At 41.5% G+C, this 21,437-nt stretch overlaps 1 protein-coding gene across 2 annotated transcripts in view; it reads left to right on the top strand.

Annotated features, from left to right (window-relative positions):
- Nucleotides 1-885: 885 nt before the first annotated feature.
- The window catches only part of TENT2 (terminal nucleotidyltransferase 2), a 77,200-nt gene continuing 56,648 nt past the window's right edge, over nt 886-21,437 (top strand). The window contains exons 1-8 of one of the 2 annotated variants that reach the window (XM_048850556.2): nt 886-1,078; nt 9,485-9,676; nt 10,871-10,996; nt 13,118-13,367; nt 15,687-15,801; nt 15,914-16,005; nt 17,203-17,269; nt 18,749-18,818. In XM_048850556.2, coding sequence (XP_048706513.2) covers nt 9,522-9,676; nt 10,871-10,996; nt 13,118-13,367; nt 15,687-15,801; nt 15,914-16,005; nt 17,203-17,269; nt 18,749-18,818 — 875 coding nt within the window. In that variant the 5' untranslated portion in view covers nt 886-1,078; nt 9,485-9,521. The other variant, XM_048850557.2, reaches the window with a different exon arrangement.

The following is a 21,437-nucleotide window of genomic DNA, read 5'->3' as shown; positions in this document are numbered from 1 at the left end:
AGCTCATGCTCAAATAAATTGGTTAGTCTCTAAGGTGCCACAAGTACTCCTTTTCTTTTTGCGAATACAGACTAACACGGCTGTTCCTCTGAAATTAGTCTGCAAAGTTTTTCAGTGCCAATCCATCCCTGAGTTCAAAAAACAAGCTCTCTCTAGTGCTGTGTTTATACTTTCCAATTCTAGGTACTGGGCCCTAAACGACCAGCTCTTCTCATCCCATCCTCAAAAGTCTGTACACGCGCCTAGCGGCCTCAGATGAAGCCCTTCCGAGGAGAAGGGACGTTAGGAAAGGGGAGAAAGTGTTTAGACTTGAGGAAATGAGGAAAACAGCCTCGTTTTTAGCGCAGCGACAGTCCAAGGACAACCTGCCAACAGATGAACATATTCCTACAGGACAGGGTTAGCGGCAAGGAGCTGTTCCCGAGCCCTCTTTGCCAATTCCACCGCCTAGGCCTCTGCCCTACAGCGTCCAGCCGCCGCGGCGGGATCATTTCAGCCGGCGCGGGGCCGGCTCACCTCTTGAAGCACAAACTCTGTGTGCCCCAAGGGTAAGTGGCAACGCCGGGACCGAAGTGATCATGAGGCAGCAGACCATTAAACCCGTTGCCGCAGCGCCGCCTAGCGGCTGGGCTCGCACCGCAGGCTCCAGGAGGCTCACGCCGCTGCAGCAGGAGCGGGGAGGGCTGTGCCCGCTCCCAGAAAGTTCATCCCAGGGCGGGGGCGGCCCCTAAAAGGCTCGCTCGTCCCAGCGCGCACAGGCAGGGAACAGAAAAAAACGACGCAGCCACGCCTCTTCTGCACCAGAGGGGGGTGCTGCGCATGCGCACGGTGACCCGCCCGAGGCCAGGGGCGGGAGGGGCAAAGCGCTTACGTCGTGCCGGCGCTTTCTGGATCCGGGTCAGAGGGCGGCTCTCAGCTGGGTAGCCCCTGGCCCGGTTGACTTCCGGCGAACCCCTGCCGGCGGAAAGCAGAGCGAGCCGCCCGCCGCTGACCGCCCGGGGCCGGCACGGCGCTGCGTCCTATGCGGGGCTGGCGAGGCCCCGGATCCTCCATTGCCAGTCCCTGCCCTCGGACTGGAGTAAGTGTCCCGGCCCGGGCGCCTGCCGCGGGGTCCTCTGCCGGGGGTGGCCGCGGGTGAATCGCTGCTCAGGACACACGGGAGGGGCCGGGGCCCCGCGCTCCGTCCCCCCCGCCCCCGCCTGCTGCTGGGACAGAGGTATTGCGCCGGGGGGTAGAGAGCTGGGAGCTTTGGCGCTGGAGGTGGGGTGGGAGGGATAAGAACGGCCATACTGGGTCAGACCAAAGGTCCGTCTAGCTCAGTATCCTGTCTTCCGACAATGGCCAATGCCAGGTGCCCCAAAGGGGATGAACAGGGAATCATTAAGCGATCCATCCCCTGTCGCCCATTCCCAGCTTCTGGCAAACAGAAGCTAGGAAGACTTCAGAGGATGGTTTTGCATCTCTGTCTATCCTGGCTAATAGCCATTGATGGGCCTATCCTCCATGAACTTCTCTAGTTCTTTTTTTTTAACCCTTTTATAGTCTTGGCTTTCACAATGTCCTTTGGCAAGGAGTTCCACAGGTTGACTGAACATTTTGTGAAACAAATACTTCCTTTGTTTTATATCTGCTACCTATTGATTTCATTAGGTGACCCTTAGTTCTTGTGTTATGAGAAGGCGTAAGTAACACTACCTTATTTACTTTCTCCACACCAGTCATGATTTTATGGGCCTTTATCATATCCCTACCCCTAATCATTTTTATTGTTCTTTACCATACCTTTTCCAATTCCAATATCTTTTTTTTTTTTGAGATGGGGTGACCACATCTGCACTCATGGATTTGTATAGAGGCAATATGATTTTTCTGCCTTATTATCGTTCCCTTTCCTAATGATTCCCAACGTTGTTAGCTTTTTTTACTGTCACTGCACATTGAAAGAAGAAAAGGAGTACTTGTGGCACCTTAGAGACTAACCAATTTATTTGAGCATGAGCTTTCGTGAGCTACAGCTCACTTCATCAGATGTTTACCGTGGAAACTGCAGCAGACTTTGAGTGGATGTTTTCAGAGAACTATCCACAATGACTCCAAGATCTCTTTCTTGCGTGGTAACAGTTAATTTAGACTCCCATGACTTTATATGTATAGTTGGGATTATGTTTTCCAAAGTGTTGCATTTATCAACATTGGATTTCATCTGCCGTTTTGTTGCTCAGTCATCCAGTTCTGTGACATCTCTTTGTAGCTCTTCGCAGTCTGCTTTGGGCTAAATTGTCTTGAGTAGTTCTGTATCATCTGCAAATTTTGCCACTTCCCTGTTTACCACTTTTGCCAGATCATTTATGAATATGTTGAACAGTACTGGTCCCAGTACAGACGCCTTGGGTACACCACTATGTATCTCTCTGCATTCTGAAAACTGGCCATTTATTCCTACCCTTTGTTTCCAATCTTTTAATCAGTTTCTGATCCATCAGTGGACTTTCCCTCTTATCCCATGACAGCTTACTTTGCATAAGATGTGTGGCGTACAGAGCTGGGGCCTAGGGCACTGAAGGTGTGTGCCGGGAGATGTGTGGGGTACAGAGCTATGGCTGCCTAGGGCACTGGACATGAGTGCAGAGGTGCGTGGGGTACAGAGCTGGGGACCTGGAGGTGGGTGGGGTACAGAGCTGGGGGCTCGGGCCCTGGAGGTGTGTGCGGTACAGAGTTAGGATATATGGCTTGGGCAAAGGTACTGTTCTGTGGTTTGGGGGCTGGCAAGATGTGAGGGCATGTGCTTGTGGCACTAGAGTATAGAACACTTGAGGGGTGTGTGTGTGGGGGGGGGGTTGTAGTGTAGTACAGAGCTGGGGGCTCGGGCACCAGGTGCAGGGCACTGGAGGCATATGTGTGGTATGCATGCTGGGATCTGGAGGCATTAGGCCACAGCACACTGCAAATCCAGGTGGGACTCCACGGGGTTGGAAGCATGGGGTGTGTTTATTGGTGCAGTTGTTGATGAGCATGGAAACACAAAGGTGGGTATGTAATGTAACCTAAGGTTAGCAAAATGTTTCCACAATTCTGCAGAGCACTGATGAAAAAGTGATAAATGATGATAAATTCTATATTTAATGAAATAAATATAGTTTTAGTGACTTAAACATGAACTGAATAATGGGCTGAATCCAATAGCTCCTGTTCCAATTATTTTTATATATTATTCAATGTATCTTATATTGTCCCTACATTTTTAGTTTTTATTATGCCAAAGATATTTGTATTGGCAGTACAGAACTGAGTTGGAGAAGTTGTTGAAGAGAAATTAGAGGATTTTTAGGCAGCTGGGTAGGGGATAGCTGGGACTTGTGGCACCTGGTAAGATGTTTATAATAGATTTATAGATTTCAGGCAAGAAGAGACCACTGTGATTATCTAGTCTGACCTCATGTACAACACAAGCCATAGAATTTCCCCAAAATAATTCCGAGACCAGATCTTTTAGAACAATATCCAATCTTGATTTAAAAATCCTCAGTGACACTTGGTAAGTTGTTCCAATGGTTAATTACTTTCACTGTTAAAAAATTTACACCACTTGGGGGGAAGGATCCAAGGATTTCATTGTGGATCTTTTGGCCATAGCATTGCTGCAGGAGCTTATGTTCAGCTGGTTATTCACCATGGCCCCCAAATCTTTTTCAGAGTCATTGCATCCCAGGAAAGCATCCCCCAAACTGTAAGCACGACCTACATTCTTTGTTCTTAGATGTATGTTTACATTAGCCCTATTAAAACACATATTGTTTGTTCGCGCCCAGCTTACCAAGCGATCCAGATCGCTCTATATCAGTGACCTGTCCTCTTAGTTATTTACCATTCCTTCAATTTTTGTGTTAGCTATGAACTTTATCAGTGACGATTTCATGTTTTCTTCCAGGTCATTAATAAAAATCTTACATAGTGTAGGGCCAAGAACTAATCCCTGTATGGTCCTATTAACAACACACTTGATGGATGATGATTCCCTGTTTACAAATACATTTTGAGACCTGTCAGTGAGTCAGTTTTTAATCCATTTAATGTGTACCATGTTAAAAAAACCAACCAAAAAAAAAAAACCTAAGTAGATATAAAATTAATCAAATTTAATGTGGTACCAAGTCAAGTGCCTTGCAGAAGTCTAAGTATATTATGTCAACACTATTACCTTTATTAACCTAGTTTGTAATCTCATCTAAAATAGATATCGAGTTATTTTGACAGGATCTATTTTCCATAATCCCATACTGATTGGCATTAATTATATTAGTTTTCTTTAATTCTTTATTAATCAAGTCCCAAATCAGCTGCTCCATTATCTTACCTAGGATTGATGTTGGACTGACAGGCCTATAATTACCTGGACGTTCTGTTTACCCTTTCAAAATATTGGCATTGCGTTAGCTTTCTTCCAATCTTCTGGAACTTCCCTGGTGTCCAAGATTTCTTTAAGATCAACATTAACAGTCCAATAAACTCCTCATCCAATTCTTTTAAAACTATTGGATGCAAGTTTTCTGGACCTGCTGATTTAAAAAATGTCCAACTTTAGTATCTGCGATTTAACATCCTCCTAAGATAATGGCAGAATGTAAAGAGAGTTATGTGATATGACTACATCTCTCTTTTTTTCCCCCCAAATACAAAACAGCAATATCTATTGAACATTTCTGCTTTTTCTGCATTATTGGTAATTCTACCATTTCCATTTAATAATTGACTAATATCATTGTTAGAATTCCTTTTGTTCCCAATATACTTTTAAAACTCTTTATCATCCTAACTTTGCTGGCAATGGGTTTCTTCTTGTGTCCCTTTGCTTCCCTTATCCATTTTCTAAAAGTCCTAGCATCTGATTTATATTCAGAACTATCAGCTTCTCTTTTCTTTTAGTTGTTATATATATTTATTTTTTATGGCTGTTTTCACTTTCCCTCTAAACCAAGTCAGTTTTTTAACCAAGATGGCCTTATTCTTCAATCGTGGCTTTTGGAGCATCTAGTAAAGTATTCCTAAATATGTGAATGATAATTCTTCCTCCCAGCTGATTTGGCTCATAATTGTATTCAGCTTTGTGAAATTGGCCCTTTTAAAGCACCAAATATATATATTATTGGTCTGGACTTTATTCTGCTTGCCCATTATAAATGTGACCAAGTTATGATCACTTGTACCTAAGTTACCATTAATTTTAAATTCTGTGATCATTTCTTCATTATCTGTCAAGATGAGGTCTAATATAGAATTCCCCCATCTTGGATGAAACAATTTCTGAGCCAGGAAGTTGTCATCTACAATACTTAGAAATTCCAAAGATGTTTTGGTACTGGCAGCATGAGTCCTCCAGCATGTGTCACCCAGACTGAAGTCCCCCATTATCAGTGCTTTTTTTCTGTAAGTCCATAAGGAGCTAGTTATGTGGTTCCCTAGTGTGTGTTAAAGTTCTGTAGCAGCCCCTAATGCCCCGTTGTGTGCTTTATGTGTTAGGACATTGATCCATAAGCATTCAAGATCATTTTCTTCTGAGTTATCAGTGACTTGGAAACAAGTAATGCCATTTTTTACATAGAGCACCACTCCCACTCCCCTTTTGGCCACTTGATCCTTCCTAAATAGGTTTTAACCATTAATTCCCTTTACTGAAGGTTAAAAATCATCCCACCAGATTTCAATTATACCAACAAGAGCAAATTTATGCTCATAAATGAGCAATTCCCTCTTGTTTGTTACCCAGGCTCCTAGCATTTTTGCATAGGCAATTAAAGAATTTCTTCTCTTCATGTCCTTTGGTTCATGATTAATTTTGTTCTCAACGTCTTGATTTGTGTGGAGTGCTCAGACCTTCCTTCTTTTTACCCTCCTCTTTTGTTATTAGTTTAACTACCTCCTGACTACTCTAGCCAGCCAGCCCCTGAGAAGATTGGTCCCCCTTCTGCTGAGCTTGAGGCCATCCAAACTTTACAGCTCCCTTTTCTCACAGAAGATGGACCCAGAATGCCTCCACCGAGCACCCTGAATCTCCACCCCACGGAGCCTCACCTCCTGCATCCAGAGGACCCCTGCACTCAGACCTCTCTCCCTGCTGAGCCCCCTTTCTCTGCACCTGGACCCCCTGGAAAGCCCCTCCCTCCTGCATCAAGACTCCCACTCCTGCACCCAGACCATCCCCCGCAGAGCCCTGTGCACTCGAACCTCCACCCCAATGAGCCCCTTACCCCACTGAGCCCCAATCAGCTGCACCTGGACTCCCCCCTGAACTCCCCACACCCAGAGCCCCCTGCCAAGCCTCATCCCCTCACAGTCCCTCTGCTTAACCCCAACCACCTTCATCTGGACCACCCTGCAGAGTCCCATTCCCCCTGTAGATGGAACCCCACAATGAGCTGCCTGCACCCAGATTGCCCCGCACAGAACCCTCTCACCTCACATCTGGATTCTCACCACAGTAAGCCTCTCCACACTTGGATGCTGACTGAGCCTGTTTGTCCCACACCTGGATAGCGGGAGAGCTCTTTGTGGACAAGCTTGGTTTTCTTACAGATTGGGCTGAGCTGTCATTCACAGGTGTGTCCTGTACATTTCTCCGTTCCTTTGGAACAGCTGGATCTTGAGAAGTCTTTTCCACCGTTTCCACACTGAGGACCTGGTATCAATTGGAAACTTCTAGCTTTGTGGAATTCCTCTTGATCCTTGTCTTTCTGGTGGCCACAGCCTGCCCATCCTCATCTATCTCCAGCTGTATAGAATGCTGCTGTGACCTTTTGCCTCTGGTGGTTACAAACTGCCAGGTCTTTTCTCTGACTCTCTCTCTGTCTCTCTCAACTCCTTGGTGGCCAGCTCCTTGAATCTGGAGTACTGATGTTTCCTGAATTTGGCTTGTCCCGGAATTCCTCAGCTTCTCTGATTCTCTGTAGTGTCTCTACTTGCCCCTTCAATCCAAGTGGATGCCATTTTAGGTTTGTCAGCTATGCATGTTAGGACTCGTCTGTATGGGGAAATCTACCAGCATTACCAGGCTGCTGTAGTTATATTGGTATAATTACCCATGTGGCACTATATGTAGCGGTATGATAATGTTGGTAAATTTTCCCATTAAGACAAGTCCTTACCTAAGTGTTTCTACCTGGATAATCAGTGATGAAAATTAATTTAAATATTAACATAATTTTCAAGCTTACTGATAATTATCACCATTTGTATAAACTGAGCAGTTCATATCTCTGAGCCATGGGTTTAGGTTGTATTCTGATTCAGGAAGCTAACTGGTGCATTGATTTATATTTGGTTCATGGTTCTTTACAACCATTTTTAAAAGAAAGTTTGGATTATGAATCAGTTCTCTTGTAAAGGATGTACTCACTTCAGGGGTTTTGTTGCTTTGGGGGTCATGGAATACACACAGATTTAGTGCATATGAAGGGATGTAAGTTTTAGGGGATGCTGAAAACTGGGTGTGATGTGTGATGCAGTTGTTGCCATATCTGGTGCTGAAGTGGGAATGGATCGTTTTTTTTTCTTCTCTTCTATATGTGGTTTCTCTTTTCTTAAGCAATTGGGAAATTCCCACTGAGTTCCTTAATGGTTTAACTTTCTTTTTAGCATGAGCGTATCAGTGTTGTGGATGGCACTCTTTTTTCTTTTCTTTTTTTTTTTTTTGTGGGGTAGTGTTTATAAAATCAAGTTGACAACCTAAACATGTGGAAATATCTCACTTTATTTCCAAATTATTTTTAGGCATTCCAATGAAAAAGGTTGTTTATACAAACATCCCTATGCACAGTCGTAACTCTTGCAGCCAGCAGCCAGTGGGGCTACTTTATGTGATTAAGATTTGTGTTTGGGTTTAAGTCCCTGAATGTGAAACTGACTATAAAGAAAATTGAAAAAACTCTCTGGCTTTCACTGCAGCAAGGAGAAATGTGAAAAGTAAACAGCAGTGATGAGCAAACTGGATTTGAAAATTCTTTTGAGGCAGTGTTCGTAACTTAAGAAAGGAAACTTGTTTATAACATAAGTTGAGTTTAAGAAAAAATGCTCAGGAATTTCTGTAGTACATTAAATCTTCATTTTTGAGACAAATTAGACACAGAATTATGATGTCTGTTTTTTTTTTTGATTCTATATGTGATTTAAGTATGTGATTTAAGTTATACTTTCTGGCATTTTCCTACATGGTGGCAGATTAAAATAGTGGGTTAGGTAAATTGTAACAGACTCACAAATGTTTGTCACAGTCAGCTGAAGCAATGTGTAATTAAAAAAAAAAAGTCAAACTTTTACTACTATTGCCTTAGAACAGTGGTTCTCAAACTTTTTTTTTCCCACAGACCATTTGAAAATTGCAGAGGGTCTTGGCAGACCACTTCATGATTTTTCCGAATGTTGTTTGTACCGTTATCTAACTATTGTAAAGTGCTTTGGATAAAAGCCCTTAATAATTAACGATATTTTGTTCTACAAATAAAAGCACACAACTCGTATTTTAAGATCAGGAGTCTTTCTAATGCGATGGATGTGCCCTCTCTTCTCTGCTGTGACAGCCCCCGAGCTGGGTCTGGGAAGGAGGAGTGTCACAGCTGCCATAGAGCTGAGGCTGGGAAGGAGGGCCGTCTCTCCCCGGCAGCTGCAGCCCTGGAGCTGGGGAAAGTCGCCTCTTTCTCTGGCGGCCTCAGCCCTGCGTGTCCCAGATTCCTCCTACCCCCTCTTCTCACCCCATTGCCCCCTCGCACCTACCCTCTATTACCCCCCGAAGGCCACCACATCCCCTTACATGTGCATCTTCTCCAGGGTCCAGGCACCTAATTAGTGGATCACAGTTTGAGAGCATCCACCTTAGAACTCTATCCTGTAAACGTGCATATGAGTAACGTTATGCATGTGAATAGTTCTGTTAGACTCAGTTATATTTTGGAAACTGAAATCATTTTAAAACTCTATATTACATTTCACCATTAATGTTGGCTGCTTACTTTTCACATATTATTCATCTTGAGCATGATAATATACTAGTTTTGTTCTATGGTCAGTTGCACCTTTTGGTTCTTATCTAGTAACTGGGTGCCATTTTGTTTCTTTTGGAGTATGCCTGGAAATGTTTAACTCCAAGTAGACTGTTTACATGGAAATCAATTTTCAACAAGACGGTGGAAACGCCTACCTTTAGGTTTTGTAAAACATTTTTAACAAAAACTAAATATGGGGAATTAAAATTTCCCTTTAAAAGAATTTTCTAAATCAAGGTAACTAGTAATTAAAATGATTTTGTTTTACACAGTGCCTTCTCAGAGGCGTTAAAATACCTATAGGATAAGGCTGAGAAAATCGAAGGTGACTTCTAGAAATCTGTTTGATTATTCTAGTTGTTCAGTGGCAAAATAGTTAAATCAATGCGTGACTTGAAAAGAAGTATTTTGTTAACTGCCTAATTTCAGGATTTTTTAAAACGTTGATCTAGGTAGAAGACTACATGTTCACTTTCAGTGAAGAAGAGCATGTTCCCAAATTCCTCCAACTTGGGTCGTCCACCCTTTCTTCCAAAACATCAGCAGCACAATAATTTCTTCAATGAGCTTCCTCTGAACATACCGCCCACTCTTCTCTCTCATCAGCAAATTGTTGATGCTCGGTTCAACTTTCAGAATGCAGCGTAAGTACAGTAGAATTTCAGAGTGGGAAATGATTCCCGAAAGGCCTGTGCTTTTATTTTTCTTAAACTGATCTCTGTTGGAGGGAGGAATCCAGGGGTGAAATTAAGGTGGTACGGGCCGATACAGCGTACTGGTAAAAAGTGGCTGCCTGTACCACTGACTTTAAAGTGCTGCCGTGGCAGTGCTTTAAGCAGGGTCCTTTAAAGTGCTGTTGAGGCAAAAAGACTCTGCTTAAAGTGCTGCCCCCCCTCCCCCCCCTCCGGGGGCCGCTGACTGGGGAGGTGCGGGGGCAGGGGGAAGGAGCAGCCACCGTGCGGCCGGAGCCCCAGGCTCTTTAAATTGCCGCTAGAGCCCTGGGTGGCGCGGGCAGGCTAGCTGGGGAAGGCTGACCTCCCCCACGCCTTCTGCCCGGGGCCCTGCCCCTTCTGGGGGGCAAAGCTGCCCCACCCCAGTACTGGTAAGAGACACATTTTACTTTCACCCCTGGAGGAATCAAACGAAGATAATACTCTCAGAGAATTAACAGATGTCACTGTCAAATCAGGCCCAAAATTTATCTTCCTTTGAAGGAAAATAATTTCTGTTTATCACCGGAGGGTATATTTTTTTCCAATATATTAGGCTTTATGGCATATAAAATATTTTAATTTTGTTTAGAAATTGATACATTTTTAACATGGATTTACATTACCTCTCTTGGTGGCCTGCATATTCAATTACTCTTCAGTGGTGGATGAAACACACACCAGCGCAATACGTGATGCATCACAGCAGTGGGAGCTAGTAATACAGTGGGTCTTTGATGATCTTAAATTGAGAATGTGTGGGGGAGCTGGTGGAAAGTCAAGGGGAGGAGATGAATAAAGGAGAGGAACATTTGGCTAGGGTTAAGTTTTAAAGCATGAATGTTCTCTTGAGAAACTCATGTTAACACTAAGTGTTGTTTTTGAGTGAGTTTGCAAAGTTCCTTTTATATTTGTACGCTGCACAGTGACTACCTCATTTTCTTATTCTAGTCAACTTCATCCTGTGAAAAGTATTCTACTCCTTCTCCTTTCAAATGTAAAGAATGGACATACTGCTTCTAAGAAATAGTTGGGGGTTTCTGCTGAATTTTTTTGGTTGAAAAGTGTAAAAAAAAAAAAAAATCCCAAACCCTCAGTTATAATCTGAATAATAATTATGGACTGCAGTCTTTCTAGAGCTCTCTTGAGTGGGAACCTTTCAACTATTCCAGCTGTTTCGCCACAGCCGTTGACATATGGAAATGGCAGCTCAGGACCTACATCAGCTGCCCCCACATTATTCCGAGGCAGGAAGTAAGTATTTGTTAGTATATAATTACTTATGCTTGTAATGCACAAAAAGGTGATTTTCTGAGAGACTTGATGGCGAGATCGATTTGCAATTTTTATTTAAAATTGTCTAGAATCAGGAATATTGAATAAGAATACTGATGAAGTAGGTCCAAGTACATGTATACCAGCATTTTTAAGCATTCATATACCTGCTTGTGACAATATTAGCTGTAGTAGAAAAGTGCTTAGCATATTCTGCTCTTTTATTTCTTTTTCAATTACTAGTGGTCCCTCCGCCATCTGACCTGCAAATCAGGGCCCTGATTCTGTATAAACAAACACACACACGTGGTTAACTTGAAGTAGATTAGTGTCAATAACTTGATAAAAATTATGAGGAAGTAAAAAATTCAAGTTGAGTAGATCTGCTTTTTCAGTGTACATTTTATGGAGATGTTTCTGTGACATAGAAAACAGGAAGTTTGCAGCTTGTTTGCCTCTGCATCTTAGTTTGTTTGAAGTACATGATTAATTAAATTTAGCTTTTTATAACTTTTATTTATTTATATATACACACACACACACGTAAGAGTCTTGCTTTTTGGAATTTTGTAGGCAAGTTGCGGCTATTCTACAATAAATAAATAAACTTACACTTAGCTTTGTGTCCCTCTCAGTTGTCTTAGGTTTTTCTGAAAGGGAAATTCCAGATGGAAACTGGGTTTTGCTCAGTTTTGTGTCAAGCTGGATTTAGATGGAAATTGGAATTCAAGTAAATGTGCAAAAATAGGATACATAAGGAAACACAATGTTATCAAAACATGTTTTTATATTTAAAACTGATTATTTATTAAACAAAGGAAGTATTAACTGTAGCTAACAAATTGACAGATGGAAATCTGGCCATGGTGACCAGAAGCAAAGATATTTAGGTGTCTAAAAATGCAGATAAAGACCTTTTGAAAATCCCATTGGTAACCATCTGCATCCGTAGGTGTCTAAATATCTTTGAAAATCTGTCCCCGTGTCCTTTGTTTTTAGAATTCGTATCTCATCCTCTCCCTCCTGATTTTTACTCATAGATTGGAAGAGGAAATCAGGCATTTCTGTTGTTTTTTTTTTTTAATTCCCAATCAGTTTCTCAAATTTCAAATTGTAATTTTAAACAGGTTTATTTTTTAAAAGAAAAGTTCATTCATGGTGCATTTTTGTAAAGAATAAATATACTTTTCTTTTATATTCATGTTTTCTTTGTATACAAAACTAAAGCATCCTCTTCTGTACGATAGCTGTTTGAGAGTATCTAATACAGCTTTGTCACAGTAGGAGTTTGAAATGCCAAGACCAATGTAAGACCACAACATCACATAATAAAGTATATTTAGATTTCTAAAACTAATGACATCATGCTCAGTTATATTAAGTTTGTGTTTGAAACGGAGACGTTAACTTTGAGCCACATTGCTGAATGCATTAAACTATAAATATTTGCCAAATGAATAGTGGTTCTTTTTTGCCCAGATTACACATTTTACTGTCTGTACAATCTAAACCTACACAGACAAATTCTACATTTTGAATGGCTATTGTGGTAAGTTTCTCTCTTTTTCCCCTTCCCACCCCTGAATTTATCAATTTTATCACTGGGTATACACACTGGACACAACTTTTCACTGCACCAATGTGGATGTAATTTACAAAAACACACTTTTCGGTAGTGAGTATTTCAGAAAAAAAGTTTAGGTTACTTTTCATAAAAATAGCCTGACCAGACTTCAGCTTGGTTAGTTATATTTCTGCCTAACCGAATTCACCATTTAGTTTCAGTTGGCGATGGTATTCGTTTTACTGTTGTATAATGTAAATTGTGCCATTAAGCAGCTGGTGGTGCATTGCACTTCAGAGTTGACTGCACTTCAGCGGTTATCCATTCTCTTATGTTATCCATTCAAGATTTTGATTTACTTAGTATCTAGGATGGGCGTGCCTCTTGTTTTTTAAAAAAACTTTGTTTTGCTGAAATATTCACTGTAATTAACTGTTAGTATTCGTACTTCAGGCTCTTCTTTAAGTAATTCATTATTGGATGTTGGTACATGTTTAAAATACAAACTGGAGGGATACTGTCTTTGTTTTTTGCAGGAGGCTAAGTGAACAAAATGTTCCTTATAATGTCAAACGTCAGCGGTTTCATTCACCTCATTGTGAGTCAACTCTAGTTAACCAAACAGTGCCTTTACCAGAAGAACGCAGATACTCATTCCCAGGATCAATTCCTTCACCATTGTTTCATGCACATTACATACCAGATTTGACTGGATGTGTTCCACCTTTGCGAGATGCTCCATTTCCAGACCCTATAGAAACCACGCTCCCTGTGGCCAAAGATAAGGTAATGCTAACACAGGCCTGAGTTTTACTTTCTTCTTGTGAGATGTTCAGATTGTATCATTTATGTGAAAAAAGTATAAAGAAAACATTTAATGCTATTTTCTTAAGTATTAAAGGTAAGACACCATTCTGTTTTAAAAAGGGTTACCTAGGGAGGTGGTAGAACCTCCATCCTTAGAGGTTTTTAAGGCCTGGCTTGACAAAACCCTGGCTGGGATGATTAACCTGGGCTTGGTCCTGCTTTGAGCAGGGGGTTGGACTAGAAAACCTCCTGAGGTCTCTTCCAACTCTAATCTTCTATGATCTATTAACAAATTTAAATGAGCTAGTTATACTACTATACCTCTACACCGATATAACGCGACTCGATATAACACGAATTCGGATACAACACGGTAAAGCAGCACTTTAGGAGGCAGGGCTGTGTGCTCCGGTGGATCAGTGTATCTGGCTCCGACATACTGCTCTGAGCGGCGTGTTAAGGGTGCCGGGCCGGGGCCAAGGAGTTGGATAAAGGGCAGAGGGTCTCAGGGGCGGTCAGGGCACAGAGACCAGGCGGGTTGGATGGTTCGGAGGTTCTGGGGACGGGGCGGTAAGGGGAGGGGGAACGGAGGCATTGGATAGGGTGTGGGAGTCCCAGGGGGCTTGTCAGGGGGCAGGGGTGTGGATAGGGGTTGGGGCAGTCAGAGGAAGGGGTTGGGTAGGGGGTGGGGTTCTGGGGGTGATTAGGGACGGGGGGGGTCTCTGGATGGGGTAGTCAGGGGACAAGGAGTTGGGGGGGGGGTTGGATGGGTCGTGGGTTCTGAGGGGTCAGTCAGAGAGCGGGAAGTGACTATTAATGGCAATGCTCGAGGCCAAAGCAAGTTCGATGTAACGCGGTTTCACCTATAACATAGTAAGATTTTTTTGGCTCCCGAGGACTGCGTTATATCGGGGTAGAGGTGTACTTGTCACTTGCATGATGTTTTTACGGAACACTTACAAACATTAACTACTTTAAGTCTGTTCTCCAGCTGGTAGGGAGACTCTTGTCTCTCAGGCTGCCAGGAAAAGTTTTTTTGGGAGGGTTTTATGGCAGCATCTGCTGCTGGGTTTAACAAACAAGGCTGCTGGTGCCTTCTTGCAAGGGGCAGAGAATGTCTTTAGCTCAATGCTACCTCCCTGTTTTCTTCCTACATGTGGATGTCATGAAATCTGCATAACTGGGTCAGGCAGAGTGCAAATCATAGGGGTCTCCATTTGTTGCATCGCATGTGAAACAGCAGAGATAAGACTAATAAGTAAAGAGACCAGTAGCGTGGGAGATGGCTCCCTCTGTAGTGTAATGAGAGAGCTGTAGAGAAGCCTCTCTGCCCAAACCGGGAGGAGGTGAGGGAGAATTTATCATTCCATTTCTGGGGATGTGTAAGCTTTTTTTTTTGCTTTATCCTGCATCTTCTAGGATGTGTGGGAGGAGGGGCATAGCGGATATAATCAAAGCCGGTGGTAGGCATAAGCAGACTAAGCAATTGCAGGTCCCGAGCAGCTCAAGGGTGCAACCTATTCACTTTTCAGTACTGTATGTATTTGGTGGAGGGGGTGGCAAAAATATTCCTGCTTATGGCCCCCAATGGGCTAGCACCATCTCTGCGTATAATGGTATCAGAGCCACAAAATAAGAACAAAGCCTGCTGCAGTCTTTTCTTTTGAAATTGAAAGACTTATTGTGTAACAAAGAACAGAGAAGTCCCATGTTAGAATTTTCATTTTTAATAAGGTCAAGAATGTATTGAGACAGGTCTTGTTATACTACTGTGAACAAGACGATTATTATTATTATTATTATGCATAGCTATACAGTAGCTCAAGAGAAACTGATGCTTATTTCCAAACAAAACCAGAATTTTTCAGCCAGACAGCTAGTGTCTTGATTTTTCCTCTCATGCAAACTGTCTTCAAAATAGTTTTTTTAATATTTGTGTTTTTCCTGACATTGATAAACAAATAGGAACTTTAAAGTTATGAGTCAGTAGAGAATATTTGTAACCTTTAGGTCTGCTCTTTGCTTGGAAGGTTGCAGATATTGCCTGGCTGAAGATGGAAATTGGCCTGCTGTGGACAGCTTCTCTCCACATGTTGGCCAAATCAGTCTTGTGTGGGTGATTAAGGTGAATTTTGGTTGGATAAGACTCTAAGAGTGAATAGACTTTGGAAACAAATATAGACATGCATATTATATGTATTTTATTGCCTCTTAATTATGATGTATTCTGTCTTTTTCACGGGAAAGAATAACTTATCATCCATTATAAAAGGTTTTTTTTTCGTGGGGGGTGTTAAGTTAAGTCAACAGGTTCTGGAGTTGTTTCAAGCATGTCAGCAACAAACCTGCGACTTGAACAAAAAAGAGCTCTGCCGAACGGAACTCCAGAAGGAAATTCAGCGAATTTTTCCACGTATGTTGTTTCTGGCTTTTAGTACATATTTGAATATTTAGGTTTCAGATATATGATTTTGTTCAAGCTAAGAAAAATCCTCAAGCTTGGTTCTATGGCTCTGTTGCTACAGAGAGCAGACTCTTCTTGGTTGGATCCTCACTGAATGGATTTGGTACTCGTAGCAGTGATGGTGACCTGTGCCTGGTGGTTAAAGAGGAGCCAGTAAGTTGCTTAAAAAACATTGTTAAAATGGGTAGACTGTTCACATAGTGAACTCTGTAATAAAGCAAATTGTCTCTTTTAAGATATTACCTCGAAAAATGTGTTTTTTGGTTTGGTGGATTAAGTCTGTTTTTGGAATCCACCCCTGTAAGAAATTGAAAGGTATACAGGCGGTGTCAAAACCTTCTGTTTAACACCTATATTTCACATTGCTGGAGCTTTGATCTGTGGCTCTCAGAATTCTTTACAGATCTTAATATAGCTTCATGCAACAGCCCTGTAAAGTAGTTGTTTATCTTAATTTTACGAATAGACGGAACTGAAACACAGAGGGATGAGGTTAGTTGCCCAAGGTCACACTGGAAAATCTGTGACACAGCTGGGAATACAACCCAAGTATCCTGTTTCTCAGTTCTGTGCTCTTACTTATTAGAACTATCAGTCTTGCGCCTTTTAAAAAAAAAAGGGAGTATTTTTTTCTTAGTTGCCACATCAAGTAAGGCAGATAGCGAATATAGCTGTACCTTCCACGTCTTAGATTTTTCAATAAACGTACTTTACTTCAATAGGAGAAAAGTTCTCAAATGGGAAAATGACTTGAAGTCCAGGTTACATATAGTGGTGACAGCCATTTGCATTATTATGAGAAGGCAAAGACAAACTTCCCAGTGATACAAAATCCTATTGAGAAAAACAGAGAATGAACTTTTTAAGAGGGAATAGAGACTCAGTAATTTTACTGAGTTGCCACAGTAAGAAACCGTATGCAATGTATCATCAGTAAAATGTACTTGTTATACTTTACTACATATAGTGAGAGGAAGCTAAATACAGGGAACTGTGTTAAGTTCAGAGAAAAGGAATCGTAAAAATAAGTCTTAAGTAGAGGATTCTGGAGTATTTTTTTAGGTAACACCAATTCAAGTGAATGATGCAAAATTCCAGTTTCTTCAGATATGGGTTGGCTTCCTTTCACAGTCATTCTATGATGTGACTATGATGCATGTTAAGCAGTACTCCATATGAAATGTTTTAGCTGGTGCTAAAGAAAATATTATGAAGGCTTTGATAAACTTCCTGAATGCTGATAGGTTTTTACATGCTCATGTCAGATTTTTTCCATTCACTGTAAATATTGTCTAAGTAGGGAAAGAAGGTAACGTATTTATGTTCTGTATTTTAAATTTCATATTTCAGGTAAATCAGAAGACTGAAGCAAGGCATATACTCAGCTTAGTCCAAAAACTCTTCTGTACTAAACTTTGTAAGTCCCAGACAATTGGTAACAGTGTTTGTAATTCTGGAGGGAAAATGGATATTTCATTAAAGTTACCTATATATGTGTATGTTGTCTAGATTCCAATCATGTGAGATAAAAATATCATATAATATACAGTATCTTATCAGAAGGGATAAGTGGTACAGTAGTTAGAAAGACCTTTGCAAATTCTAAAATCAGATAGACATGACTTTTTAAATTTCACTGGGAAGATTGTTTTTAATAAACTAATATTCTCCTATAGTGCTTGCAACCCAAACCTTACATCTTTGGGTTAGTGAGAACCTGATTGTAAACATGATGAGAAACGGTTTAATCTATATTCACAACCCTGAGAGAAAAACAAAATAGTATTATAGTGAGGAGTAAGTTAATTTAAGGTGGTCTTAGAGGTAAGAACAAAATGTTCTTACCTTTATTTTCCTTACACGTTCTACTTCTGGTTTAATTTACAGTAGTGGAAAGAGAAAATAAAATGTTATGTGTCTGATACAGAAAGCATGCAAAGTTCAAGTGGTCCCAAATTTTGCTAGCATAGTGAAGACTGTTAAAAGTTCTGTTCTCTGATGGTTCTCCATGATGGTTAAGCTCCTTTGGACTCAGCTTTTCTCTCTTCTCTCTTGATTATCGCTGAGTGAGATACGCCTCTGGGAAGATACGTCCTAGCTCCCAAAAAACAAAGTGCACGTGTGGTCCATCCTCCCTCCTCCCCTTTGAGGGAAAGAGTTATACTAATTACAAAAATGACAATGACTTGTCTTCTCTATTGTTAGAATGCTAGGGAACATCTTTCTTAGAACAGAGTCAATTAACCAAATTAACAGTTCCTGTAGAGAGTTTTAAGTACAGTATGTATGTATAATGAAGATATAATTCTTGCATTAAGACAAAATCAAAGTACTAATTTAACAAAATGTAGAATTAAAAAATCCTAAGTACTAAGGAAAATGATTAAAAATTAGACAGGCTAGTTACATGTCACACCCACAGCTCAGTGCTAGTCTGTTTTGCTGTATATCAGCAGACTGTGGGCCTGGCTTCCAAGTTTTAGGTCTGGTTTTGTACCTCCTTAAAGTAAGTAGCACTAATATAAGCGGTTTCATTGACTTCATGGTCCTTTTCATGTGAACAAGGACTATTCAATGTAACATTTGAAGAATTGGTCTGTTTAGGGTTAATCTGCTTATATCTCATGCCCCATTGAAAAACCTTCCTCCAATGGTTTTTTCACAGTAGAAGTAAGTTAACTTTAATTTTTTCTTATAATTGCCTAGATTGTATTTTAGTAGTTCTAGGTTTACTGCAAAAGTTCATATTGGACTTCATTAAACCACTTTACCTAAATTCACTAGTCAGCTCCTATTTACTAATTGTGAACAAGCTGACGACTACTTTAGGATCCAGTTTTCTTATGGTCAGCATCTTGCATGACACTTCATTGAATATATTTTTCCTCCCTTTCAGCAAACTACATTGAGAGACCTCAGCTGATTCGAGCAAAAGTGCCAATAGTGAAGTTCAGGGATAAAGTCAGGCAAGTACCTTAAATTAACGTCCTTTCTTAGGCCTGATACAGTAAAGTTCTTAAACATGTACTTTGCACTTGAGTAGTCCCATAAAATCATGCTTCTTATTTGTGACATGTGCTGTAGTCAGATCATAGATCTTGTCAGCTAGCACAGTGGTAATGTCAGCTTATCTCCTTCCTGGCCTTAAGCAATTTTCACTACTGGAGAGCTGTTGAGTTTTTATGATGTGAATAAATAGCAGCACCACATCACATGTTATCATGTACACAGCGTTTTGTTTCTTAAAAGCCTTAGTTAATAGTAGATCTGTGCAAGAACCTTTTCTCATCCTGCAAATATTTTTGAGATTTTGAAAAATTTCCAGTTCTACATTGGGACATATCAGAGACCTTTTGAAATCTTTTGTGAAAAATCAGTGAGAGCTCCCACCCCAGAATAGCTACTGTTCCTGTGGTTAGGGGGCAGACCTGGGAAGTGGATATTGAGGTTCAGGTGAATATTCTAACTACAGAGACGGAGAATCGAACTCTATCTCTGATCTATTGAATATTTACTTATTTATGCAAAGTGGAACAGGTCAAACAGGAGAGAGTGAGTCATCCACTATGAGAGTAGTAAATAGCCTGTGAGCTAGAAGATTCGCCTTGGATGTAGAAGACCCATGTTTAAGCCCATGCTCCAAATCACACAGCAGAAACTTGAACCTGTACATCCGACTTCCCAGGTGAGGGCCCTAACCACTGGGCTATTCTGAGGTGCGGGGGTGGTTTCTAGTTTTGACCTGAGGCATCTTTCCTACCAAAAGTGTAGTTGCTGGTGCAGTCCTGCAAAAATTAGCATTTTTCCAAAGAAACGATATCTTAGGAAAAAATTCCCAAACAGCTCTGGTTAATAGTTACTTCATTGCAGGATAAAATTCAAAGGGGAAACAATTCAAGATGTTTTCACCATTTAAGTGTTTAACTGTTGTCAAGAATTAATTCATGATTTCTTTGAGTGTGGATCCCACTGTAGATGTGAATGTGCCTCACATACACAAGCTCAGAATCTTTTGAACAGTAGTAGCTGTTGGTGCTTCACATGCCCCCTGTGCCATCTCATGTTCCCATACCAAGACATAAAGGACAGAGTGTCTACAACCCTCCCTCAGTTGCCTCTTACTGTCTGTGGCAGAAAAATGGAACCTGGCAAATGTTCAACCCATTACACATCTTGAGCTCAAACTTTGTTTTGTGAAGAAACTCTTCTTCACTTCCCATTATCTTTGACTTAGATGTTTAAAAAAAATGGGTACATGCCTCTTATGCCCCCTGTACAATAGGGCAAGGCATTTTGCACCAGCTGTCGTCATGACAGACTCTAAACCCGTCTTTCATGTGATGGTCATATGCTCTTAATTGATGGGCTCAGCAGATGTCTTTTCTGCTTCAGGGAAAGGGAAGTCCCCAGCAAGTGTGGTGGTTTTTTTTTTTTTTCCCTGCTGCATCTTCTCTTCCTGCACTCAAAAACTGAGAGACATCAGGCTCAAATTACATCTACTTGAGCAATCCATGACAGTTATGTCTTAACCTGGGGAAGAGAAATCCACCAACCCAGAGTTGTGGGGCCTATCCATGGCAAGTGCCTCCCTGTAACCAGGCACCATAACCTTCGTTCCAGTGGGGAGAAGAAGTCTTTGAAAAAGACACCCAGACCATTTGTACTGGTGTCAAACTCTCTGACATAAACCATCCAGGCATTGGTCCTTTTGCTTCAACAGCCTTGATACTGTTTCAGCACTGACTCTGGGACTAAGAGATCCAACATAAGCACTGTCCACTTCCCAAAGCTCTGGCTGACAGAGTTGTAACAAATGCACAAACACCTCAGAGCATGCAGCAGGCTTATCCTGCAAGGAGGAGGAACATTCCTCACAACAAGTTGTCAAAACCCTCATTGATGTCGAGAGCTGGGAGCAAAGTACAGATTTTGAAAAAGGTACAAGAGACTGTTATGCTTGTATTTGACCTTCCTGCAGATACTTGCTCTGGTGCTGGGGTCGATACCAACCAGCAAGACCTTCCCAGCACAGAGAGACCCCTTCAAGGAACTCTAATCCCCTCTTGCATCATCATCAGCACAGATAGTGACAGTGGACGCTCTGGCACTAGAATGGCATCCAGTGGCACTGCCATTCCCAGAGATGTACTCCTCTTCGCCATCTCCAAGCCACACTTTTTCTTCCCTACTTCAATTAGGGAATCATCCCTTGTGGGTCAGAAAGAAACCTAGAGGGAACTGTGGGAACATTCTGTACTGGGCACTGATATGTGACTGGCTGTGGACAGAAGAACTGTAATTGGACCAGTACCCTTATAATCTGTCACTGTGGCCTTTACTGGCGCTGCTGGGATCTACCCTTCCACATGTCCAGAAATGCAGAGCCTCATCCCATGTACTAAAAAAGCAAACACCTTCATCCTTTCTCCCACGCTGCCCCCATGCTTGGGAAGAGCTTACCATAAACATCTGCAAAACTAACTTATTATCCTCCTTTAAAATCAGCCTTAAAATTCTACCTTGCCATGAGGCCTACACAAAACTTGGCAATGGTTATGCTGCTGAGACCACTACCTATCCTGCTG

This window comes from Caretta caretta, chromosome 5 (genome assembly GCF_965140235.1).
Source record: "Caretta caretta isolate rCarCar2 chromosome 5, rCarCar1.hap1, whole genome shotgun sequence".
NCBI lineage: Eukaryota > Metazoa > Chordata > Testudines > Cheloniidae > Caretta > Caretta caretta.
Note: the sequence above shows the minus strand (reverse complement) of the source record. Positions and strands in the feature narration are given on the sequence as shown.